At 45.8% G+C, this 27,128-nt stretch overlaps 1 protein-coding gene across 1 annotated transcript in view; it reads left to right on the top strand.

Annotated features, from left to right (window-relative positions):
* Window positions 1–724: 724 nt before the first annotated feature.
* LOC149337542 (clotting factor G beta subunit-like) overlaps window positions 725–27,128 on the top strand; it is an 82,647-nt gene continuing 56,243 nt past the window's right edge. Inside the window, exons 1-4 of the mRNA XM_089554448.1 lie at window positions 725–811; window positions 4,442–4,469; window positions 8,037–8,113; window positions 25,407–25,510. Of these exons, the coding sequence (XP_089410574.1) occupies window positions 725–811; window positions 4,442–4,469; window positions 8,037–8,113; window positions 25,407–25,510 (296 nt within the window). The remainder of the gene's footprint in view (window positions 812–4,441; window positions 4,470–8,036; window positions 8,114–25,406; window positions 25,511–27,128) is intronic.

Genomic DNA, 27,128 nt, shown 5'->3' with positions numbered 1-27,128 from the left:
GACCGGCCCGGGCGCAGATTATATCGAAGTAGGGAGGACGGGCAAAGGGTTTTAAACGCGTATCATAGATGACCTCTGCACAGCGACAACGACGGCCATTTACAGGATTGACAGGGGCAACGCGGTAGTTCACAGGGGGCGTTTGTTTGAGAACTCTGCACGGACCAATAAAGCGCCTGAGGAATTTTTCCCACAAGGCGGGTGTACGCACATCGCAATGGAGTCCAAATCAACACTTCATTGCCAAGAAAAAAAGGACACAGCACGGTGGGTGAGGTCACAGGTGCTTTTCTGGGAGGCTTGGTAGGCGTGAGTATTCAGCCGGGAAATGGTGCAGCAGTAGGCAAGATGAGAAGTAAATTCTTCGTGGGAGAGGGCGGAAGAGGTTGGGGGGAGGGGGAGCAGAGAAGAGAGAAGCTTCGAGAGTGGAGGTAAGTGGGCAGCCATACACAAGAAAAAACGATGCAAAGCTGGTTGTTCTTTGCACTGCACTGCTGTCAGCAAAGGTAGCGAAAGGGAGCATGGTGTCCCAGTTGGTGTGGTAGGGCTGGATATACGTGGACAGCATATCTGACAGCGTGCGATGAAAGCCCATTGACGTCATTGGTTTGGCTGGACAGGCGGAAGCGGTTTTGTGGACAGTAATAGAAGCATGAAGAACTTCGGCTAGGACTTTGGAGGGGAATGATTTGCCGCGGTCACTTATAAGGATACGAGGGGCTTGATGGCGCAGAAGTATGGTATTCAACAAGAAATGGGCGATCTCATGAGAAGAGCCGGAAGGAACGGGGGTGGTTTCAGCGCATCTGGGGTGAGCGGTCGATGGTGGTAAGCGACCGTAGCGGTCAATTGCAACGACTTCGAGGGGGAGAAAAGGCAGGGGAGAAGCTGTAGGAGGCATGCAGGAGAATACGTGGCGCGTTTGCGACGTTGGAAAGGGATGCAAGGGGCAATATATCTTCCAACAGTGGCTGAGGCGCCAGGCAAAAGAAACGGTGCTTGATGAGTCCGTACGTTTCCTGAAGTGGCCGGCTATGAGGTCGTCGTGAAATGCCTGCAAGACTTCAAGGCGAAGAGAACGCGGTATGACAAATACCCAGGAAGGACTGAGGGCGCTATAATTGCGCCACAGAAGGATGTCGTTGACCAAGTTGAGACAGTGAAGTTGGTGACGTAGACTAGCATTGGGAGGATGCGTAGCGCCACTGAGACGGTCCATGAGAGTTCTACAGTAAGGGTGGACCCGCTGTTCTGAGGCAAGATCGGCGAACCTGGGAGCGGGCATAACATCATTGGCTGTGGCAGTCAAGGTCGACATAGCAGTTGAAGGAGCAGACTGCATGGATGGAGAAGCGGCAGTCACGCAGGAAGGTGGCTGTGAGGCGAGGGGGCAGGGAGAGAGCGCATAGGTGCCCTTGCGTTTTTTTTTCTCCGAATTTGTAGGTGACGGTAAAGTCAGATTCCTGCAAGCGGAGAATCCAGCGTCCGAGGCGCATGGACAGGGTCTTCTGCTACGACAGCCAGCGCAGGGAATGATGGTCAGTGACGGTAGTAAACTGGCGGCCGTGCAAATAGGGATGAAATTTCTGAACGGACCAGACAACAATGAGGCACTCTTGTTCTGTGATCGCGTTCGGCTGGTGTCATGGTACGACTTTCGTAGGCCATCACTTGCTCGCTTGACGAGCGCTGGTGCAGCAAAAAAGGCACCAATGCCGTGTCGACTGCCATACATGTAAAATTCTTGGGGCGTTGTTATCGAAGTGGACCAGTGTCGGATTCGATGTGAGAGCCTGCTTTAAGGTCGTAAAGGCTGTCTCGCAGGCTTCACCCCAAACGAAAGACGTGCTGGCGTCAAGAAGCTGGTGCAAAGGGGCCGCGATGGAGGCGAAACTGTGGATGAAGCGACAGAAGCATGACACTAGTCCCAGAAAACTGCGCAGGTCTATATATGGTACGATGTACGATGTACGATGTGTACGATGAATATGTACAGATGAAGGCAAAAGTCGCTCGACTTCTGGTCGCCCAGGCGGCGGACATGCTCGGCCTGTAAATCATGGTCGAATAAAGGTCTACTACTACTACTACTACTACTACTACTACTACTACTACTACTACTACTGCTACATATTTCATATGCAAATATAAAATTTGATACGCATGCTAATTTTTTACTAAATATTTCGTTCGGCCTTATATCATTGCCAAAATGGGCCCCTGTTTTCATCCTAATATTTTTTTATCGCTGTACTGACCTCATATTCATAGTCATCTTTCTTACTGCTCGTCTTCCTGACGCAGTGAATCTTTTACGCACTTAGAACACAAACAACGACTTCAAACCCATAACGACAAGTGACATTTATCTCATTACGGTCTCTCTGAGCCCAAGTTTACCGTCAACTAAATATCTTGCATTCTAGCAAAGTTTTTCATTTCAGGTTATCGCTCCTCGTGTACTGCAGAATAAAGTAGAAAACTCCTTTCATCTCCCTGAGGTTGGAACTGTGGCAAATTTCCCACTAAATATGCATACATATCACTGTGGAACAATTTGCGTTGAAATAAATCATATATGCTTTACGTTATTTTAAGTTTTTTCTTTAAACAGCCTTTAATGCAACACAATTACTGTTGCCTCATTAATTAAGACTTACAGAGAGCTTCTACATCAGTGCATTTGGCCAGTTGCTTTCTATTGGTTGTCTGAAAATTTACATGGCTTTGTTAAGGTTATGGCTGTTTGCGGAATTTTTTATCACCTTGTAATATGCTTATTGCTCGGAGGACCCCGCGGCACCTTTAGCTTTGGGTACTCGTAGTGCAATTTTTGATATTAACTGAAGGCACAGCTCACGAAGGACGGGACTAAGACAGAGACAAACGCTGACTTGCAACTAAAAGGCTTTATTGCTCGCACGCAATAAATAGGTGAAAAGAAGCACACTGAAAAGAGAAAACAGAATCAGTGATGATTGTCAAAAAACACACACAACAAACAAACGCACACAATTGCACCCTACACTTAGCGAACTTAAGTGTAGTCAATTTCTTTTTTTGTTAGCGCGACGGAAGGTTTGCTTGACGCAATTGTCAAGTCCCTGGTGAATTAAAAGAGCTTCAACGATTTCCCGCGTACGTTGGTCCTTATGTTTGTACAGTAGTATTGCAGTACGACTGAACAAACTAACAAACTGCAACCTAACAAACTGCAGCCCTTGTGCAAAACCGTCAACCGTGAAGGACCTCCACCTGCCGAATGTGAAAAAAATCACGAGTCACCCTATGTGCAGTGCCGTAAAAATTTTGTCTATAAGATAGAGCTATCCTGTGGGCGGTGTTATATTGGTTTGGTTTGGTTTTTTTTTTTCAATTTATTTTCGAATTTATTTTACAGGAAATACAAGCACTTTTTGGACCCATAGCCAGCGGCTAGTTCGGGTCCAAGTACACGAAACACGTAAAAGCAAATTCAAAAACGGCGGACATATACAGAAAAGCGTAAGCGTTGTACGTCCCAAAGCGACTAAGGCTATGAGAGACGCCGTAGTGGAGGGCTCCGGAAATTTCGTCCACCTGGGGTTCTTTAACGTGCACTGACATCGCACAGTACACGGGCCTCTAGAATTTCTCCTCCAAAGAAATTCCAGCCGCCGCGGCCGGGATCGAACCCGCGTCTTTCGGGTCAGCAGCCGAGCACCATAACCGCTGAGCCACCGCGGCGGCGGTGTTATATTGGTCATACTACAATACTGTACAAACATGAGAACCAACGTACGCGGGAAATCGTTGAAGCTCTTTTAATTCACCGGGGACTTGACAATCGCGTCAGCAAAACTCCCGTCGAATTAACACAAAAAGAAATTGACTATCTTAACAGTTGAGTACGCTAAGTGCAGCGTGCGATTGTGTGCGTTTGTTTGATGTGTGTTTTTTTGACAACCATCTCTGATGCTGTTGTATCTGTTGATTGGGCTCCTTTTCGCCTATTTATTGCGTGAGAGCAATAAAGCCTTTAAGCGCAAGTCAGCGCTGTGCTTGTCTCTGTTTTAGTCCCGTCTTTCGTGCGCTGTGCCTTCAGTTTAAAACTACAGCTGTTTTACACAGCTATTTACAGTTTTACACTGTTTTACACTATGGCTTTCAACATATGAAACATCGTCTGCAAAAATACTTAACGAATGCTTGCATATTTTGGTCTGTCCGTAGAAAGCCCCTGCGCCCGTATACTCCTTCGATACAGTCATCGAACTGAGAAAGGGCTTAGGCAAAATAACGCCGCACGCGCCCACCAAAGGCAAGAAGGTGAGCGCAGTAGAACTCTTCTAATGATTCATTCCGTGGCAAACTCTGCTTGTTGATGAAAGTGAATGAATAAGCAGAAACGGGTGAAAGGACTTTGCCTCATTCCGTCTTACGTCTCGGTTTTTCCCTGCAGGCCTTGGACATTAAAATAAATCAAGCGGGTGAGTACACGCTCCAGCATAATTGCAGCAGCGTCTGTGTGGCTATCCTGTGTCTTTTAGCGGCTGGGCAGGTATTATCTAGGTTATTTCGACTGCGAGTAGTGGAAACTGGTATAGTGGCTCCGTCAATGAACTAGGAAGAACGAGAGTATATGTTGGGATACTGAGAGAAATGCATGAAAAGAGGAACGCCTGAAAATATAGAAAAAGAAACGAAAGCGCCAACAGTTCTCCAAATAACTTGTTAGGCAGAAAGTTACAATAATCATAAATCACCTTTTCATCAGTATAATTCAGAACTTAGAAAGCTTGCGAGTATCATCAGAGGTGATGATACTCGAGTGTGTTCAGAATGTTCCACTGCAAGGCACTGAATGGGCAGGATCCGCTGGTGATTTTTTTTTCAGCTATCTCAGGATATAAGCTCATCTAATTACTTTTTTTTTCTGAGCATGTGTACACGGAAACTATTTTATGTCCAGCCTTGCTGTCGGGCATAATGTGAAATAAGGACTTCGGTACAACGCATAACAATCTTAGCGGTAAGAAGTTTGCGCATAAAAGCATTGAAGTTTCCATGGTACCAAGACGCTCGCGCCGGCGCATTGCAAAGGCCTTATTAATTTCCACAATTCGCAGTGTTTTGAAATGAATCAAAGTGTGAACTCCAATAACGGCTCAAATCTGGTAAAAGTGCTTATGCATTAATCACTGTACTCGTTCATTATTCAAAGTGACTGCCTGGTGGATGCTTCAGCGAATGTGTGTAAAGCTTGAGGTTTGGACGCACGAGCGTTGAGACTCCCGTTCTGCACAAAGTCTGGCGTCGTCGTTGCCGTGGTCGTCGGCGATATGAGCTTTCATGAAAAATTGGCAGGGGTTTAACGTTGTTAAACCGCGTAGACCTGCGAAGGCAGGTGTTCATTCTGCAATTGGAGGGGGCACTTAAACTCCGCCTTGGGGGTGTGGCATGATATCTTTAGTGGGTTAGTGCCCATGTATGGTGAATTGGTAATTCCTGCTTAAGATCCATAGATGGCGGCGAGTTCTCACATACCACTACCAGCGCAGCGGTTAAGCGAAGCGCCACTGCACTGGCAGGTGCCTGTTTCCATCCCAGATACCCGTCGGGATTTTGCGCCCCATGTTGCTCTTGCCGAGCAACCTCTCGCGCAGATCGCACGACGCTCATCCGAAGTTACCCGAGCTTACCCGAGTTACTACCCGGGTTGCTAGGCAACGGCGACTCAAGGTCGTTTGCTAGCCGCACCGCCAGGAGCATACGCGACGAGCCGAGCTGGGCTCCAGTAGTGTTGCTTTCGCAGCAAAATCCGAACTGTGCCACTTGCCACCGTTGAAGGTGGCAGGTAAATGAATTATTGACCGCGAGAGGTTGCTCGGTGGGATTGATTCTAAAACATTTTATTCGCCGGAAAGAGCTTGGCAAGAGGTCGCGTCAAGTGGTCGAGAGTACATAGCCCTCGACGACTTTGTCAGCCCACTCCACCGCCAACTTTAAAACTTGCTCGGTGGGAACAACCCTCGTCTCACGAGCGCCTTTGGTGGCTGCGTTGGAAACAGCTACCTGCAATGGCAGTTACCTGCAGCTACCTGCAATGGCAAACAGCTACCCAAGCAGCTCAGGTAATTAACCCTGTGTTGTAAATGCATGGTTTCACTCTGGTCCTTTGTAGGGCTGGCATTTGAAGTTGAAGTTGAAGTTGTTTTATTTATTCAACAATGAGAGGGAACATCGAGAAAGAAAACTTCCAATGTGCTCGACAGGCTCTCAAGCCTCCCCAAAAATCTAGTCGGCAGCATTCCAAAGACCACAAATATGAAGTAAAACAGTGATACACAAAATATGGGAGCATAAGATTTCCTATTTATCCTAGATTAAATTGAAATGGTCTCAAATTTAATGCATTGTGACAATACAAAAGAGAGTATTAAAAATATTAACAACTGAAATGTGAATGACTATTTACAATATACATTACAAGGTAAAAAATGGACTCGCCAGGCTATAACAACTAATTCAACACTTTGGATGTCTAACATACAGAGATGACCACACACTTATGAACACCAACAATGACACAAATTTAAATGACTGGAAGAGGAAATGTTCAGACCAGCATCTGTAATTTCATTGAGAAGAGAGGGAAGACTATGCCTTAACATTTTTATATCATAGCTAGTCCTAGGCGTTCTAATCAGAAACCGCTGTGTGTGACGTAAAGGGTACGTGCTTTCATGAGTTGCAAGCTCAGCCATGTTGGATAGAATCATGAAGTTATTTTTTATTTCATGCTTGTAACGAAGGGCCAATAAATTATACAGACGGAACGCCTTTGCAGTGTTAGCAACATCAAAGAGCTCGGAAGTGGGATGGTCCCAGGGCAGATTGTAAATGATTGTAATGGCTTTCTTTTGCAATAGGTAAAGGTCGTTCCCAACATTGGACCCATTACATGTGCTGCTTGGGTGGCGCACAGCTTAAAGGGGCTCTGAAAGCGGCTCTTAATAAACGTGTGGTGTTCCTGGGATGGTACAGGTTTTAATGCGCTTTGTTGTCTAAGTTGTGTGCAGCCAGAAATTGAATTTCAACGCCTTCACGCATTTCCCTCTCTTCTTGTCACCTTTTTGCGCGCTGAAAGGCCGCCGCTCCTCCATCGGCTGCCGACGTGGGTGGGAATTCCCCGCTGGGTGCAGCTTCCTGACGCGCCGGAGCGGTTGATGGCCGCAGCTGCGGTAGCTGCGTGAGGTCTTAGAGAATGCAACCAATAGCCATCTGTCAAGACAATTGCGCAGGTGTGGGCGACGGACAAGGGCGCCAGCATGAAAAAGTGAACTTCGCGTAAGATTGTAGGTCTTCTGCTGCTTGTAGAAGTGCATTGTTTGGCTCAGGTGTTCATGACGAGAGAATGTTGTTATTGAGCGAGCTTATGTACTCTACCCAGAGGTTGTTCCAGGGCTCCTTTAGTCGCTGCACCGCTGCGCCAATAGTGGTATGAGGACTCCCCGCGATTTATTAATGTTAGGTAGGGAACAAATAATTCCGCACATATGGGCATTTAAGTAGAACCTAGGCGACAGAGAGGGAGTGTGCTTGGGTGAAATGCAGCTCTGATGTTATCATACAGTACTCATCACGGTAGGTCAAGCGTTATATTCGACGGTCAACGAAAGACCAATGTCGTGTCTGCGAAGTGATACGCTTAGATAACCCCAGGCCGCCATAAAATAGCATGGAATAGCTCCAGGTATTGCAGGCTATGTGCATAGAATTAAGTATTTTTTGTTTTTTCTTTAACTGACGGCTATAAAGACAGCTCTTCTTTTTCATAACGGTCTATTCATCTCCTTGTGGAAGAGACATTCAGCTGGTATTGCAGGATAAAGTTCAGTACTGAGCAGTGGAAAATTTTAGACAATCTTTTACTGAAGCGATTTCAAACATTTACCCTAGCAAAATAGATAGCCCTCGGCTAAGAAACAGACTGTGAATTTTATAACAGGTTTAAAGCTCCAGACTTCATATCATCATGAAATTGTTCGCAACAGGTTGCGGTGCGGCGGAACCATTAGGACGGGTAATCTACGGGAAACCCGTACGGAGGAGACAGCAATTACCATGGATCGTAAGTAGATAGCTCTCGGTCTTTGATATATGTGCTCGCTAATATCAGATGTCACCTAAAGGTAGCTCTGAGGTACAAAAAAAATGACAATATTTAAGTATTCTTATCTGGATGAGGGTAAGCGAAGACAGGACTGTTCGAGAGAAACCAATAATTAATAAAATAATACAGAGCACATGCGTTTTTAGTTTTATACATAGACTTTATTGTCCGTTGCCTACAAGGTATTTACTAAGGTAATCGCTAATAGAGTCAGGACAACCTTGGACTTTAGTCAACCAAATGATCAGGCAGGCTTTCGTAAAGGATACTCGACTATAGACCACATTCACACTATCAACCAGGTGATAGAGAAATGCGCAGAATATAACCAACCCCTATATATAGCCTTCATTGATTACGAGAAAGCATTTGACTCAGTGGAAACCTCAGCTGTCATGCAGGCATTGCGGAATCATGGTGTAGAACACTGTAATGTGAAAATATTGGAAGATATTTATAACGATTGCACAGCTACTATAGTTCTCCATAAACTCAGCAATAAAATTCCAATTCGGAAAGGTGTCAGGCAGGGAGACACGATCTCGCCAATGCTCTTCACTGCCTGTTTACAGGAGGTATTCCGGGGCCTGCAATGGGAACAGTTGGGGATAAGAGTTAATGGAGAATACCTGAGTAATTTGCGATTCGCTGATGACATTGCCTTGCTAAGCCACTCAGGACAAGAACTGCAAATCATGATCAATCAGTTAGACAGGCAGAGCAGAACGGTGGCGCTAAGAATTAACATGCAGAAGAACAAAGTAATGTTCAACAGCCTAGCAAGGGAACAGCAGTTCGCAATTGGTAGTGAGGTGCTGGAAATAGTAAGAGAATATGTCTACTTAGGGCAGGTAGTGACCGCAGATCCGGATCATGAGAGGGAAATAACTAGAAGAATAAGAATGGGGTGGAGCGCATATGGCAGGTTTTCTCAGATCATGAATGGTAGCTTACCAATATCCCTGAAGAGAAAAGTATACAACAGGTGTATCCTACCGGTACTCACCTATGGGGCAGAAACTTGGAGGCTAACAAAGAGGGTTCAGCTTAAGTTAAGAACAACGCAGCGAGCTATGGAAAGGAAAATGATAGGTGTAACGTTAAGAGATCGGAAGAGGGCGGAGTGGGTGAGGGAACAAACGCGGGTTAATGACATCTTAGTTGAAATCAAGAGGAAGAAATGGGCTTGGGTAGGGCATGTAATGCGAAGGCAAGATAACCGCTGGTCCTTAAGGGTAACGGAGTGGATTCCAAGAGAAAGCAAACGTAGCAGGGGACGGCAGAAAAGAAGTTTGCGGGGATACAGTGGCGGCAACTGACAAAGGACAGGGTTAATTGGAGAGACATTGGAGTGGCCTTTGCCCTGCAGTGGGTGTAGTCAGGCTGATGATGATGATGATGATGACATAGACTTTGTTTGAGCCAAGAATGGTGTGCGCCGCCGCGGTGGCTCAGCGGTTATGGTGCTCGGCTGCTGACCCGAAAGACGCGGGTTCGATCCCGGCCGCGGCGGCTGGAATTTCTTTGGAGGAGAAATTCTAGAGGCCCGTGTACTGTGCGATGTCAGTGCACGTTAAAGAACCCCAGGTGGTCGAAATTTCCGGAGCCCTTCACTACGGCGTCTCTCATAGCCTCAGTCGCTTTGGGACGTTAAACCCCATAAACCAAACCAGACCAGAATGGTGTCCAACTGCAGGTCTCGTTCGTTTTCTTGACCCTTCAGGTGTATACCAGAATAGTGAGTTATCAAATAAGGCGTTTCTCATAGCTTCTCTATCACTTTGGCGCGCTAAACGCAACAAAGCAACACCACCTATTCCTTTATAAACATCCTTCGACTATTTTGTTATCTACCGCCTGTTGAGTGTGAGGGCATTATAAACTAACCGTTCCCAATATCTCCTGGGCCTTATATGCAAATTTATATTCACTTTTCTGCAAATTTTTGATTAAGCCTAAATGGAAGCAAATTTGTTAATCTCAGATTTGGACAAGCAACTGCACTGAGGAGGGACAAAGACAGTCAAGAAACATGATTTGGGTAGTCTGTGGCTTCCTTCTCTTCGTGGCGCGTCTTTTATATCTCATTTAATTTACCACTGACTAGATATGAAGCGCTAGCCTAACTAGTTGTTTGCAGAATTCTTATTAAGGCGGAAGCCTTTAATGCCTCATCGTTGTAAGCAGAAGTTGTCGACAGAAATGTCACGCTTTTCAATTGGTCGAAACGGTAGTACACGTCACAGCGCGCGAATTTCAAATAGGGCCAATTGTACTTTGGCTACTAACCATACAACCAATTAAAGGGATCGTATAGTGATGCTCCAAGTAAGTGGGACTGAGTTTAGTTAATTGCATAATTAACCGATTAGCCTAATTAACCTTTCTAGTCAGACCAGATAAATAAATAAAACCGAGCTGGAAATTGGTCGAGCTCGGGAATCCAACCCCGGCCTCCGGAGTGCGAGACGAGCACGCTACCACTCCGCCATGCTAGCTCGATGGTTTCGAATGAACAAAGGCGCGTCTAGTGAATACAGTGTCTTCGTTCACTCCCATCTTCCTCCCTTTCCGTTACGGCGAGGTTCAGGTGTCCACCGAGATATGAGAGACGGATACATTTCCTTCCCTTAAAGGTGTACTGAAGAGGAATCTGAACTCGTCTTTTTGCCGCGGGAACTCGATCTACACGTTCCTAGCATTCTTAGAAACTGCGACTTATTGCAGTGTGTGGCGGATTTCCCTAATTAAATCGAATTAACGCCCGGCTCCCGCCTTTTTTTTTGAATTCTCACTCGTACGGTGGGCGGAGTCGACAAACGCGGCGAGTGCCTTTCAGCCAGCTCCGTGGAGGCTTTGCTTTCACTTCATTTTGTTTTTTAGGTCTCCGCGAATAAATAGTTTCATTTGCAGATAATATAACCGCAAAATAAGCCCGCAGAAATAAAAATACGCGCGGACTATTTGCTTCTACGGACTACTACGTATTACTCCGCCGATGGCAGAGCGGCAAGCAGCCACGGGACTGAGTGAAAGGCACTCCCCGCGTTGGTCGACTCCGCCCACTGTACGAGGGAGAGTTCAAAAAAAAAAAGGCGGGAGCCTGGCGTTAATTCGATTTAATTAGGGAAATTGGCCACACAATGGAGGTTTCTAAGAATGCTCGGAACGTGTAGATTGAGTTTCCGCGGCAAAAAGACAAGTTCAGATTCCTCTTCAGTGCACCTTTAAGAAACAATTTACCGACGAGCAAGGCGTAGAGTCGAACGGGCGATGGCCTTCTGTGGACCCCCTGGCAGCGTTGCAAGACGCTGTCGCGTTTCACTCTTAGAGGCGAACCTTAACATCTTAACCACACATCATTGACACAAGCAGCAACACTGTGCTTAAGGCTTTCGCCTCACCGCACTTTAGGGCAACAAAGTGCCCCCCTGAATTTTTTGCTTGAAGTATCTAAAAGCTAAGGTCTAAGGTTATACTGTTGGTATAAATATGGAGGGACAAAGACTAGACAAGCCAAGCGTGATGAGAGCTTGACGTTCGCTAGGCGATGAAAATCCAGCCCGATTTTGATGACAGATTTTGACTGGCTTTAGAGATTGACACTGATCTTTCACGACAAGACCTGTAGTCGACCCGCGTGTCTGGCCGACAAGGGGTCATAGGATGGTGGTAGGGCTGATTTATTGTCGATATATTTATACAATAAATCATTCAGTACATTGAGTAGTGAACAAAATTTCTTTCATCAAATACAGACCACAAGATAGGCAATTTAAATACACAATTCCATTAAATATTTGGAAGAAGGGCTGAAAACTCCTCTTGAGATTGTGCATTTACAATTTGGTTTATAAGACGGTTCCAGTCGGATGCTGTGACATGAAAAAATGAGTACTTAAAACAGTCTCTGAAAAATCTTTTTTACCTGGACGTGTGTGTATTCTTCTTTCTTAAACTAAGCAATTTATGACTGAATAGAACAAATTTCTTTCTTTTCGTTTGTGAGAAAGAAGAGGATAGTAAGCTTTGGCATAAAGAGGGGTTAAGGAATCTAACCATCGGTATCGGGACAAAATAAAGAATAGCACCCGTCTTTTTAACTGGTCAAGCTTAAAGACAGATTTTTCTTGGTATGGACCCCATATTACGCAAGCATACTCAAGTAGAGCAGAGCTCATACAAGCATCTTATACGCTGTCAGTTTTGTGTGCGTAGAAGCCTGTTTTAGGAAGCGTCTGATGTAGCCTAAATTCTTGCTTTCCTTCGCGACAATGTTGCCAACATGTTTTGTCCAGAAGAATGGCCTGATGGGCGAGTTGGTGCATGATGAAATGAACGGCGGCGCAACAAGGACACTAACAAGAGAGGGGACACCACATGCGCAGGCGAGACTCCGGCACCGTGAGTGATGGATGAGGGGGAGGGTAAAGGCGTTTGTCGAGGCGGAGCTCAAGGTAGACCTCTTTTATGGTGCGGCGAAGGGTGAGTCTCCCACCTTCCTCCGAGGGCTTGGGCAAGGGGATCAACGGTGCCCGGAAAAGTGTGTCGCGGGCGAGCTGATGGGCCAGCTCATTGCCGTCAATCCCTGAATGCCCAGGGACCCAGCGGAGGAAAACGATGGAAGGCTGCAGTGCGGAGACCGCATGTGGTGTCCCCTCTCTTGTTAGTGTCCTTGTTGCGCCGCCGTTCATTTCATGTTTTGTCCAGTTTATGTTTGAGGTTATGTTTACGACGAGATGGCTACGTATCAGGTACACTAGAAAGTAAGGCATTTAAGGCAGAAAGCTGGGCTAGTTGGTGTTTGGATTGAGAGGACATAGTAGTAGCACTAAAAAAACAACAAGGACGACAGGGTAGAGAAAGACAACACAGGCGCTAGATTTTTTTAGCGCTACTACTATGTCCTCTCAACACTAGAAAGCCGGCTACCTCACAAGGTATGTACATAGTTCAGGGCTCAGGCTCTTGAATAATCGTCATGCAAACTGTCTTGTGCGGGTTCAAAGATATTGCCACTCAGTACACCAAATATCAATTTGGATTAAAGCTGAACTTGGTCACTAGTGCATCTGATTTCATTACAGATGATGCAGTTGCCTACGAACAGCCTTACATTTACTGGAGAGTCCTGGATCAGGTCATTGATGCCTAAAAAAATTAAGAAGGTGCCAAGAACTGACCCTTGTGGCACACCTGACCTAACTTCACGGAAATCTGACCTCTTATCTCGAATGACAACATACTGTTTGCCTTTTCTAAGAAAGTGCTCTAACCATTGAACCACGATGTTGTCTTCCAAAACCGCTTTTACCTTATAGGTTTCTGTCGTTGACCTTACCGAAGGCAATAGTAGTAGTAGTAGTAAAAGACTTTTAATCGACCATAATTTACAGGCCGAGCATTTCGACCGGCTGGGCGACCAGAAGCCGCTGTTCTTCTTCCCCTTCAGCGCCAAGCCAGTCGAGCCAGGTCGTGATGGATAGAGAGGGTGGGGGGAAGGAACCCGACTGCTGAGCAGCCGGGCAATAGAAGAGGCAATGGGCCACGTTCGCATAGATACAGGGGCAGTTGGGACAGGAAGGATCCGATCGATAGCGATAGAGGAAGAGGCGGGACGGGGTGATAACTGCATTCATCTGAATGTGCCGAAGAAGGCGAGACTCCGGCACCGTGAGTGATGGATGAGGGGGAGGGTAAAGGCGTTTGTCGAGGCGGAGCTCAAGGTAGACCTCTTTTATGGTGCGGCGAAGGGTGAGTCTCCCACCGTCCTCCGAGGGCTTGGGCCAGGGGATCAACGGTGCCCGGAAAAGTGTGTCGCGGGCGAGCTGATGGGCCAGCTCATTGCCGTCAATCCCTGAATGCCCAGGGACCCAGCGGAGGAAAACGATGGAAGGCTGCAGTGCGGAGACCGCTCGTTCGACCTCCTGTTGGAGAGAAGGGGTCAGGGTGCGTTTCTGTATGTGGTGTATAGCGGCTTGTGAGTCCGAATAGACTGTGTACTCTTGGAGAGAGGGAAGGAGGGAAAATGACTGGAGGGCATGCGCAATGGCGAGGACCTCGAGGGACAATGCGTCTGGAGGGTGTAGATACGGCCCGCTGGTGTGGGCTTCAGGAGCAGGGAGGTGTGGATGGTACATGGCGTAGCCGCAGGAACCTCGAGGAGCCACGAAGGACGCATCCGTGTAAACTACACCCTGGGTGTCAAAGAGAGGGGAATGGTGCTGTGCGGCCGCATGACGACGTCCGGCGTGCAGGACGGGGGACATGTTGGTCGGGAGGGGAAGGATACGAAGATTGGGGGCGGGGGTGGGAATAGGAGAGGTAAACGGGGAGATTGAAACGGGCGAGATACCCGCTTGAGTCAATAACCACTGACCCTGACGGGTAAGGGAAAGCCGGGAAAGCTGCGAGTCACGATGGAGACTGAGAAGAGAACGAAGAGGATGGAAGAGGCCTGTGGCAAAGAGCTTAGTGGTCGAGGTAGTGATAGGGAGGTTGAGAGCTGCCTTGTAGAGGCCCACAAGGGCAGTCTCGAGAGCGTTAAGTTGAGTCTGAGTGAAGGAAGCGTAGGGTGCAAAGTACAAGACCTTGTTGAGGGCGAGCGCGTGGGCAACTCGGCACGCGTGAGCCTCGTGGAGACCTGAGCGTCGAGTGACCACGCGCCTCAGGAGGTGAGTTACAGAGTGGCAGGTGGTGACAGCGCGGTGAAGGGATTGTACATTCTTAGCCGCATGCAAAGGGAAGCCAAGAACTTTGCACTGTGTGACGACAGGAATGGGAGAGCCAGAAAGGTGGAGAGAGACTAAGTGGTTGTGTGAGCGCTGGTAGGAGGAACGGTTGAGAAGGAGAAGTTCGGATTTCTCAGGAGCAGGAGAGAGGCCAGCGGTGGTGAGAAAGGAGTCGATGAGATCTAGGCCACGTTGCAGGGTGTCCTGTACGTGACCGGGAGAGCCAGATGAACACCAGAGAGTGATGTCATCGGCGTAAAATATATGATGCAGGTCGGGAATTTCAGCTAGCTGGGAGGCGAGAGGGGTCATAGCGAGATTGAAAAGGGTAGGAGAGAGAACAGCACCTTGAGGAGTGCCACGGGTGAGGTGGTGTGGGTTAGACAAGTGGGTATCTACTCGAAAGCGAGCCACACGTTTAGAGAGGAATGAGCGGATATAGGAGTACATGCGGGAGCCACAATTCAAAGAGGCGAGTTGAGAAAGGATGTGATCGTGGCAAACACCGTAAAAGGCCTTGCGAACATCGACGGTCACAAGTGCGTAAATTTGAGTAGGTGTAGGGGACAGGAACGTTTGCTGGAAAATCAGAAACATGACCTGTGCACAGACGCGGCGTCGGAAGCCAATGAGAGAATGGGGGAAGAACTCCCGTGCCTCAAGAAAATCAGAGAGGCGAGTCAGAGCCATTCGCTCAAGGGTCTTACCAACGCACGACGTCAGGGAAATTGGGCGGAGGTTAGAGAGAGAGGGAGGTTTGCCCGGTTTTGGAATCATAGAAATAAGGGAGGATGTCCAGGAGTTCGGCAAGAAGCCGCTCTCCCAGGCCTCATTGTAGGTTTGAAGGAGGAATTCTTTGGCGCAGTCAGGAAGGTTGCGAAGTGTGGTGTATGTAATGGCATCCTCACCGGGAGCCGAGCGTGTAGAATTAGCAGCCAAAGCAGATTCGAGCTCCCGGAGAGTGAAGCATTGGTCCAGATCGGGGTTAGGTCCACCCGAGTACACCGGGTAGGAAGGTGACAGAGGGGGCGGGAGGTAGAGAGAGGCGAGTTGATCAAAAACTTCGGAGGGAGTCCCCTGAGTGAGGGCTTTAGCTAGAGTGGGAGCAAGGGCAGGCTTAGTGCCAAGGAGGGATTTAAATAGAGACCATGCGGATCGCGAGTGCAATGCAGAATCAAGGCCATCACAGAGAGCACTCCAACGAGAGTGCTCGAGTGAGGCGCAGTGGGCGACGATCTCGGCCCGCAAAGCAGTGATCCGGGAGGAAAGTTGGGCATTGTGTGGTTGGGAGCGAAAGGAGCGTTGAAGACGTTTACGGCGACGCCATAAACGGAGAACGTGAGGATCTGGGTCTTGGATTGGGTAACGAGAGCGACTGCGACGGCTACTGGACGTGAGCGCTGCAGAGATGCGCGACGTCCAGTCGTCGTAGGATTGAAAGGAGTAGGAGGCGAGATTAGTGCGAAAAGCATGCCAGTCAGTGTGAATAATCGGATGACAGCGAGGGATGTGGGAGAGAGAGGTGGTGATATGGATGAGAAAGTGGTCACTTAGAAGAGTTTCGGCTGTCACCTGCCAGTGAAAGGAAAGTGAACCCTGAGAGAAAGTGAGGTCGGGTGTCGTAGGGCGTTGTGAGGCAGTGCCCGCTCGAGTAGGAGAGCCAGGAGTATTAAGAAGGGTGAGGTGGCGTTCCTGGGCCAGACAATGGAGGAGGCGGCCGGGTTTGAGGGTTTGTGGGTAGCCCCAGAGTGTGTGAGGGGCATTAAAGTCACCACCAAAGAGGAGATGGGAGGTAGAAGAAAGAGAGTGAAGGAATTTGCCGAGAGCAGAGAATAAAGAGGAAGTGACAGGGGGGTTGTAAAAAGACAAAAGGACGAGTGAGATGCGGGAAGAAGGGTGGTAATAAACCACACCAACTAAATATTTAAGGAGGGTGGAGGGGATGTCAATTTGCCCTACGAGCACGTCTCTGCGTACATAAATAGACGCAAGTGGTGTGGCCCCCACTTTGTTTATTTCAAACGCGTTGCCTTCCGGTGCCGTCCTCATAAACCTAAGCCTCCCACCTGCACCCGTTGTCTCACTCTAGGCCATCGCGCCCACCAATGCCCCCAGCACAGCGTTTCGGCCAAGTGCCGTCGCTGTGCTGCTCCTCTACCCGCTGACCCTTCCTCTCATGTGTGTGCCCAGCCCTGGTGCGTTCATTACCAGGTGAACACCCACCCCTCCCTCGACCCCAGTTGCCCCTTTATCCTTGCTAAGCAACGCGAGTGTGCTAAAGCTGCATACCTCCGACGCCTAGCTTTGCGCCGGGCCACTCAACCCACCACCCCTTCCTCCTCCCCCGCCTCCTCCTCCTCCTCTAATCATGAATCTCCATCATCTCCGATCACGTCACCACCAGGCTCCTACGCCGCCATAGTTAAAGGATCCTCGGTGCCAGCGTCCCTCTCTTCCACTACACCACCCTCTCCATCCTTGACTGACGAGAGCCGTTCCTTCGACCTCCGGCTCGCAATGCTGGAACGCCAGCAGCGAGAGCAGCAGCGCATTTCCCACGATCTACAACAGCAGATACATGCCTTGACTCAAACCCTCCAGACAACCACCTCCTCTCTTACCTCCCAGCTTAGCAAGCTAAATGAGCACCTTGCCACGTTCACCACTCCTTCCTCCAGCGCCCAGGTCGCCCCTTTGGCTGACCTTGTAGAAACCACCACACAGGCACATCACACTCGCTTGGTTCAGCTGGAAACTTCGGTTCTCTAGATCCTTACCACCCTCCAAGCACAATCAAAGCAATTGGAATCCTTCGCATCTATGCTCCAATCCGTCCATGAGTCACTGCCCCCGGCAAAAAAGAAGGAACGCGTACCATCGCGTTCCTCTCCACTATCATAATGGCGTTTGGCGAGGACCTCGAGATTGTGCAGTGGAACTGCCGAAATCTTTGCCACAATAAGACCCCCCTCCACCAGTATCTACTCACCCGCCCCTCCCTACCTCATTTTCTCCTTCTCCAGGAGACCCGGACGGCCCGCAATGTCCCAGGCTACCGCGCCTACCATGCCACTACGGCCACACCACTTGAAGGCAATATTTGAAGTCCAAGAATGTAACGTCAATCAGTCTCATGCAAAAGTTACTTTAAAAAAATCGTCACAACATTCCAGTAGTTGTATCAACGTTGACAAGCCGTCATGAAACCCATGTTGGTATTGACTAAAATATTTCCGACTCCTTAAATGCTGTCGAATACGTTCGGATACAAAATGGTCTAAAAGCTTACAGCGCACCAATGTTATTGCTAAGGGCCCAAAATTGAAAACAGTACTGTCTCCGTCCTTAAACCAGAGAGTGAGCAGGGGGCTCAAGAACTGAATACTTCCAAACAGGCCTTCGAGGTGATACCCTACATACACAGGGTGTCACACAATCTTAAGAAGGCAGCCCAGAAGCCTGGTGCTCGTCTCATGTTTACCGCTCTGCATCAGCTTTCCAAGCTGTGCAGGATTGTTTCCGAAGGGCGCACAAAGAAAACTTCCTGTGGGATCAACCATCAGACTAAGTTCGTTCCTTGTGCGACAGGTGTCGTGTATCGCATTCCCCTTAGCTGCGGCCGGATTTATGCGGGCCAGACGGGGAAATGTGTGAATGAAAGGTTCCGCCAATACGCTGCGTCGCTAAGAACGGGTCATGGTTCGAACCTTCCCCTGCACTACAAAAAATGTAAGGACTGAGAGGGCGGCTGTCTGCCCAACTTGGGTGCGATAAGCATCATCGGGCGCGGAAGAAAAAGAACGGATAGAGAAATATTGGAGGCCTCGTACGTAATCACCGAGGTACCGACTTGTGTGTCAGTTCTACATCGGTGTTTTTGCTGCAAAAAGAACGCAAGTTCCTCGGTATATGATAGAAAAAGTGATAGCGCTTCCATGCAGTTCTCGCCTTTCGCATGTGCTGATTATATGTGCTTCGGTCACCCCAGTGGTTTAGGTTTTTTGTCTTAATTCTTATCTTTTGTATGTTTTTTTCCTCTGGGTTAGTCCGTATGTCTATCGTAATGCTACGTCACATTTTTATTTGGGTTTTTATCTTGTTGACACGTGCTGAATTTCCTGGCGCATGCACACTGAGTGAGAGGCGTTTCTACGACCACGCATGAGTTGCTAAAGAGCTCTTGTCCCGTCCGTCCTCCCTGTGTTTTCCGCGTGTTTCTGTGCACCGTTTTTTTTAGGCATGCTAGGCCCACCGAGTTATTTCACTGACTTTGTTGCAGAACTAACAACGTTTTAAAATGTGAAGAACAAGTATTTCGACTCCCCTATCATCCTCACTGTAGGCTACCTTTCTATACATAAACTGGTCACCTGTTTCACCTGCTGATTCTTGTCGGCGGCTTGGGTCTGCTGATTTTCTTCATTAGTTGCATTTATTTCAACTGACACAGTTATTTCCCCAACAAGAGCTGACGCCATTCTTTATTTAGTTTTTACAACTCACACCAAATCTGCCTCTAACCTGCTTGAATGCATCAATGACAACCCTGTTGTTCACTGCATCTTCCTGCCAGCCACTCACTCCGAAGGTTTCGGTATGTAAAAAAAAAATAATTTATCATTTTTCTAAAGAAGACTTAAACAGTATAAATAACGAATACGATAGCTATTGTTATTGCTTTGAGTCTACATATTCTAAAAGCAATGTTTCTCAAAATTGGGTACTTTTTCGTGATCTGTTGAAAAATTCGCTGGAGAAATGCGGTCCTAAACGGTAGGGAATAAAGAATGTTTCGCAACGGTTACCAAATGATGTGCACGCCTGTATGCAAAAGCTATGCGCCCTGAAGCAGATGTAGACTTGTTTGCGCAGCTGAACTTGAAATCAATGGAAGCTAGAAAAAACGGAACAGGCCAAAGATAATTTTTTTTTTATTTTGAGATTCCGAACTTCTGTAGAAAAAAACCCTAAAATTTTTGGAAAGAATGTCTCCAGCACCAAAATAGAAACCACGCGTTTTTCCTCTGGAAATGGTACCTGAATGAACCCAGATATTATGTGCGATAATTTTAATTTTTGTTTGCGGCTTTTTTGCAGAAGAAAATTCATTGAGCAAGGAGTGTTGCTGGGAGCAAGTTGTGTGTCCTTCTCGTTCTGGTCCTTTGTCTGCGAGCGCTGTTTTTCACAAGAAAATTCATTGTTTTTGGAGCTGTATCTAGCACTGAATGCACAATCCTTTGAATAAAAATACACTCCGAGGGCTTAGAGAGGGCTAGTGAACTTTTGCCTAATTTTCGAGCCCAGGCCCGGATGAAATGGTACAAAGCTTCTAAAAATCACCAAAACCTACATATCACGCAAACTGGCAATCATCCTTCATCAATCGCTTGATACGGCGGAGATTCCTGATGATTGAAAGCTTGCTCATGTTTAACCATATTTAAAGGAGGGAATATAGATAACATAACTATAGGCTCACAAATTTGGCATCAGTTGTTTGTAAATTATTATAACATGTTATATCACCTCACATAATGAAATATATCACTGAGAACAGCATGTATTTAGCGCAGGTGTTCTTGTGCATACCAGCTATTTGAACTAACTACAGAAATTCACCGCAGTTTAGAACAGTTAATCAAACTGATGTCATTTTCATTGATTTCTTAAAGGTTTTACTGGTGCGCTCCGAAAATCACGTCATATACAAAGAGCAGCATAAAGATAAACATTAAAGTTATTAGGTGGGTAGGGGATTGCCTGCACCACAGATTTCTGTAGTCATTACTAACGACGCTGATATTTCCTTTCAGTCTCTAAAATATAGTGCCCCCTAAGCATCCGTCCTTGGGCCAACATTGCTTTTATTTGCATAAATGATATTGCTTCCAAAATTAGATCATCAATCAGATTACTCACCATTTGATAACGTCATTTACCGTCCCATCTATAATCTTGCTGACTGTGTTATGTTAGGCACTGATTGGTCTGACTAAGTGGTGCTCTGAATTTCAAATAATAATTAACACTAAAAAACTAAATTAATGCATTACAGTACCCGCTGTCACGTTTTGTCGAACGCCTACACCGTCAGCAACACTGAAATAGAGCTTGTTGCACCTTTCAAACACTTACGAATGCATTTAACCCAAGAATCTGCTGTGGAGTACCTATATCAATGACTTTCGAACACATATAAAACTTCTGGTTTTATTTGCCAGTCATTTTGCAAAGCTAGCAGAGATACATGACCAATGCTTATAGTGCACTGGTGAGACTACATCTTGAGTCTGCGTCATTCATTTGGCGCCCCATCAACTGTACCTTATCAACAAATTAGAGACACTGCAAAACAGTGCCAGTCGATTCATCGCACGTCTAATAAAAGAGAACCTTAACCTGTCAACGTTGTGAAGCAGACGTACCACGTCTAACCTTTTTTTTTCATAAATTACACCACAACTCCACACTCTACTCCGCGCTGTTAATTAGGCCTCCAATGTTTATTTCATCGACTTGACGCAAAATTAGAAAGTGAACCTTCATTTGCGCTAACAGACGCCTTCAGAGTTTCGTTTTTACACCTCGTGATAAAAGAATGGAATGCCCTCTTTCCCCATCCTGTAAGTTAAGTAATTGACTTTTAACAAATTATTTCAGTACTATTTCAGTTACTCCAAGTATCTGTGAGATTTAAATCGCGATGGAGCAGAGACTGATCTTTGTTAGTAGATATGCGTTGATAAAGAATGCAGTCGTCAGCAAAGAGGCAGATAAAAGATGATATGGCGTAGGAAGATGTTTAATAAACACAATAAAAAGAAGCTCTCCCAGCAGCGAAACCACAGGTAGACCAGAAATGAACTTCGTAGTTACAGAGTTCCTTTTTGGCTGCTTTCTCGCTCACAGAGGTTCATTCCAGAATTTTTTTGTTTCCTTGCCAAAGGCCAGTCTCGTCAGCGTTACCTTGATTTGAAGCGTTCTTGTTGTTGTGCTTGTTTTCGTCTTTGCATTTTTCGCACTGTTTAATTTGGATAGCAACCAACTCGCCCAGATTTCTGTCTTTCGAAATGTGATTTGAAGATCACATGCCCCAGGGCATTTAACTTGAACGTGCACTCAATTTGATTTCATGTTTATATATTAGGTGGCGGTAAGGAACCAACTGTGTGCTTTCCCACATTTCACGCTTTGTCCCAGTTACCCATACATGGTGGCAGCCAAGTTACTCTTGTGCTAAAAAAAATGTAACGAGAAATTTTTACTTCAGTGAAATGATTGAAGATACAGCAGCTCACAGTACTGAAGGCAACAGACGGGCTGTTCGCACACCTTAAGCAGACAAGTAAAGGGGATGAGGAGCTCGTTATAAATATGAGATAAGTCAACAGCCACAGAAACCAAGGGGCACAGGGGATTTTTAAATTTATTTATTTATTTTGTGGTGTTGATCAATTTATAATATTACTGAATATGTTTTTGCTTAAAGCTAATTGATTAGAAAAGCAGAAGAAATTCGGAGGTCGTGGGTTCGGATCCCACCGGCGGCATGTGGTTGTTTTTTCTTCTGCTTTTATAATCAATTAGCTTTAAGCGATAACATATTCAGTAATATTATAAGTTTATCAACACCACAAAATAAATAAAATAAAATCCCCTGTGCCCCTTGGTTTTTGTGGCTGTTGGCTTCTCTCATATTTATAACGAGCCCCTCATTCCCCTTCCCTTGTTTGCTTAATAGCTTAGCGAGGGCCTCGGTTCTTGCAGCCTTGACACCACAGGAAGCATAAGAGGGTTCTCACACAGCTTCCACCCTCGCCGTTCGATGGCGTTCTACGTCACACCAGCGGTAACTCAGGACGTGGTACGTCCGCCGCTTAAGAACGTGGGTGGCGCTGGTGAGCACTCCCAAGTTCAGGTTATTTGTAAAACATAAATACCCCCGAAAGCAGAAGACTTGACAGCCGTCGCCGTAGGTCAGCGGTAGAACACCGGACGCGTAATTCGGAGGTCGTGGGTTCGGATCCCACCGGCGGCATGTGGTTGTATTTTCTTCTGCTTTTCTAATCAATTAGCTTTAAGCGATAACATATCCAGTAATGTTAAATATTGATCAACACCACAAAATAAATAAATAAACTAAAAAAATCCCCTGTGCCCCTTGGTTTCTGTGGCTGCTGGCTTCTCTCATGTCTGTGTTGTTGTAAGTGTAAAAAGTCTGAGTGAAGTTCCTCTTAAGTTGATCATTGTGTGTGTATTAAATATTTTTGTATTAAAGCCACTACAGCAAGGATGAGGCAATTGAGATTTGTTTCATTGCAAGGTAAAGAATGCGGACGCAGCAACGTTGGAATAAAGTGCTGAGGCGCCCTGCCAGCAGCAGACAGATAAACTCTACCCCCCTTTCTTCTTCGTAGGGTGCATACTATGAAGCATGTTTGACATGACACTTACATTTTGCTTACTATTGATTCGCCATGTTAGCTTCCTAGTCACCATAACACGTAAGTTTCTCAGCTGTTTGAGTGCTTCGAACGATGCGCAAATCGGTAAACACTGCTATGTAGTTTCTCTCCTGTTCGTGTTGTCGAAGGGGGCTCAAGGGTTCATAATGACTACTTTTTGAAGGACTTTACCGAAAGTAACTTTTCCAACATATGTGCAAAACTCAATGCGCACCTGAGGAGAGTGAACGTGCCTGTGGATTGCGTATCACGGATCGTGTACCCTGACGGATCCTGAACTGCGCAGGGGTTAGTGTCACAACCACTAATTAAGTTTGTTGAGAACACTGCGCTTATAGTAGAGAGGTAGAGACGCAATGACTGTAATCAGTGACTCAGGCGGCGAAATTGCCGACAGGCTACTGTAATGCTAATCCCGCCTGTAGATTTACACCGCCGTCGCAAATTGTTCATTATAACCTGAGTACCCTGACATAACTATGATTGGCCACATATGCGCATGACATGAAAATAGCCCAGCAGGAAGAGTAAACTGCGATGCCACCATTGGCTATCCTCGAACGTCCTAGGTAAAAATTCAGGAGAAGCGTTTAAGACTAGGCAGGTGGGACCAACAAACATTTTGCTTCATTTGAAAGAATTGCAGCTCGTTCTCAGAGACATTCATATAGGTAAAATTAGGGCCTTTCCGGTTTCAGAAAAAAATTTATTTTTGTTCTATGTGCCAGAAGAGCTTATGAATTAAAAAAAAAAACAAGGGAATTAGCGTCAAGTGAAAAATTCTCTCTGCGAAGACCGGCTAAGTTATACATCGTAGCTTTGCGACATTTAGAATGATGGTGTGAGCGAAGCTTCTTTCCAGGCAACAAACCATAGTTTTTGCACCTACAGTTCTCTAGTTCGATACAGTTGACTAGCGCAAGAATAAAAGCAGTCTCCAGCACGGATTCTCGTTCTCGAAATAATTGTCGCTTTTTCGTTGTTATCACTAATGGACCCGTCATCGCATGTGAATATACTGTCAGTTTAGAGCAAATTAAGTGAGTATTGGACTCCGACACTGAAACCACTAGAACAATCCACATCTTGGGATTGAAAAGAGTCGAGGAAAAATATTTTTGAGACATGAAATTAATCATTAAGATCGGTGACACAAGTTTGTTTTTCAAATATCTGGAAAACGTGCGTTCTCTTGTGGAGAAAACAGCGGAATACAATTTTGGTTTGTTGCTTTAAAAAGAAAAAAATATTCCCAAGGGACCCGATTTCTTCTTTTTACTCTAGACTGAAGTCCTTTAAAACTGCGTTTGATCAATAACGCGAGCCCTCATCTTTTTTGTTTCACATCGAAATAAACAAATTTGAAGGCTTTGAATATATGTACAGCGCTTTTTCAGGGAAGTGTTCTCCTGGTATTGCAACGAAATATTACTTTTTTTTTAAACAGCATGTAACCACTTTCAATACAAGCAATTAACCAATGGTGAAAATTTTCACTTTCTTTAAATCTTGCCTTGAGTCACTTTTTTTAATGTCGACAGATTCCGCAACTCGCCAAGACTGCTCTTCCTCCGAGAATCTACGACAAGATGGACCTTGCAAGGGACACTTTTTTAGTTTTTTAAAACGCTTTCTCTAACATGTTATTTCCTCATTCTTTGGCATCACTGCACAGCGAATAATCTTTGGTCACGGAAAGAAATTTTCATGCGCTTTGAAGAAGAAAGTTAGGCTTTATTGGTCCCAAAGTCAAAGACTGCACCGGGACCTTCGATATATCATTAGTACAAGAAATGGTTACAGCATAGTTAGCGGATAAATACAAAATATAGAAAATATAAAATCAATACTTCACAAAAACAAGGTCAGAATCACAATAACGCAGGTAATATAACACATCAGCAAAAAGAGAATAACACATCAGCATTCCAATAAAAATACTTTGTTTTTGAATTCAGGCAAGGAAATTGATGTTTTTAGATTGGGTGGCAATGTGTTCCAAATTGAAATGGCTTGAAAAGACTTTTCTTAGCATGGCATTTCTCTTGTTTACAGGTAGAGCTCATAGTAATTCGACCGAACAGCAGAGCTCACCTATGTGGGGGAAGCATCATAACAAGCAATGTAATACTGACGGCTTCGCATTGTCTGTTTCATCTGTAAGTTTAAAAAAACACCTATTTTCCTAGCTTTCTGCTTGTTTTTGCCTCGAAAAGAGCGGTTTCGTTTCAATTACATGTCTTTTAGCAGACTTACCGAGACTGCATCCAAAAAAACCAGCGCAACAAAAGAAGCAAAAGGTAAAAATAAATAAAAAAACACCGGGAATGTCAAGTATAAAACAAACACTATTTTTCTGCAATGAAACGGAAAGATATTGAGCACAAGGCTGAAGACAGATCTAGAAGGTAAAACTAAAACCTCCTGAACGCATTAGTCTGTGTCATCAGAAGCTCTCGTAGACAGTTTCAATACTTTTGATATGCTGAGCAATAATGAACGATCCCTACAGTTCTTAATGATTTTACTCTTATTTTTGTCAAAACTGTTGATAATACATAAACTCTAACGGCTTGCACCATCCAATCATCATCAGGCTTACTGCGCTCACTGTAGGGTATGTTGTGTTGTCCTTAAGTTGAACCCTTCCAGTTAGCCTCCAAGTTTTTGTCCAATAGAAAATATCGGTAAGATACAGCTGTTATAGATTTTTGACTTCAGGAAACTACTTGCAGAATGCCATCAAAATATTGCAGCCCATGTCATAGTTTAGAGTAGCTGCAATAATTAAAGTAATGGTTTTAAGGCTTAGCTTATTTACTGGACCATTCACAGAAAGTGCCTTGACCATCGAAGACTCAGCACCAGCTAGGTATGGACGTGAGGTGTAATGGACTGCATTCCGAGAAGGCAACCCAGTCAAAACACACTGCAGAATTCTAAGATAAAAAAATGTCTGTAGTCTTGTCGTATTTTCTGAATGTCTTTTGTAGTCTGTGTTGTATTGTGAAGTCTGTCTTCCGCTCTCTTGAGTAGTCTGTCTCGTGTAGTGCCTCATACGCTGTGCCACAGTCATTACTATGCAGTTCTTGTGTTAACTGTCACCTGTCAGTTAACACAGGCTTTGTGTATCCAGAAGCCATGCACAAGAATGCATAGCTTGTTAACAGACATCTGTCAATTACCACAAGCTGTGTGCATTCCAAAGTAATTCATGCACAAATCCACATAGGTGAATTGAAATGAAAATGATAAATTTATTTAATGTCACATGCTTGTTTTCAAGCTTGTTCACGTATGCTGTCCAGTGCTGTCCTGGAAGCATGTTCCTAGATGAGTCCCCTATGAGCCAAGAATAGTAGTGTTATTTTGGCTGAAAAAAGAAAAACTATTGTAATTAGGCGTAGCAGCAGCCGGCAGAAAGTTTAAGGGGGCGAATGATATTAAGATGTTTGTGGGGATAAGGTGGCCGCGGCTAGCATCGAAAAGAAACAATTACAGAGGTATGGAAGAGCTTTTATCCTGTAATGGGCGTAGTCAGGCTGATTCTGTTGCTGATGACGAGAAGGGGTGCTAATCCTCTCAGCTAAGGGCAAGCCTTACACCTGCTAAACGTTCTCCACCATCAGCCGCTTCAGTTCTTTGAGCTTAGCACGGCGGAATTTCTCCCGTGACCCCTAGCATCTTCACAGGTCTCCGCGATGAGCTGCTTTTATGAGCTGGCAGCAAGCTTCGCTTCATTTTTTTTCGTTCGTTTACTTGCCGGCACGTTCAACT

The sequence above is a fragment of the Amblyomma mixtum genome, chromosome 7, assembly GCF_055824585.1.
Source record: "Amblyomma mixtum isolate Tamu chromosome 7, ASM5582458v1, whole genome shotgun sequence".
Taxonomy (NCBI): Eukaryota; Metazoa; Arthropoda; class Arachnida; order Ixodida; family Ixodidae; genus Amblyomma; species Amblyomma mixtum.
This window is presented reverse-complemented; position numbering and strand designations above follow the sequence as displayed.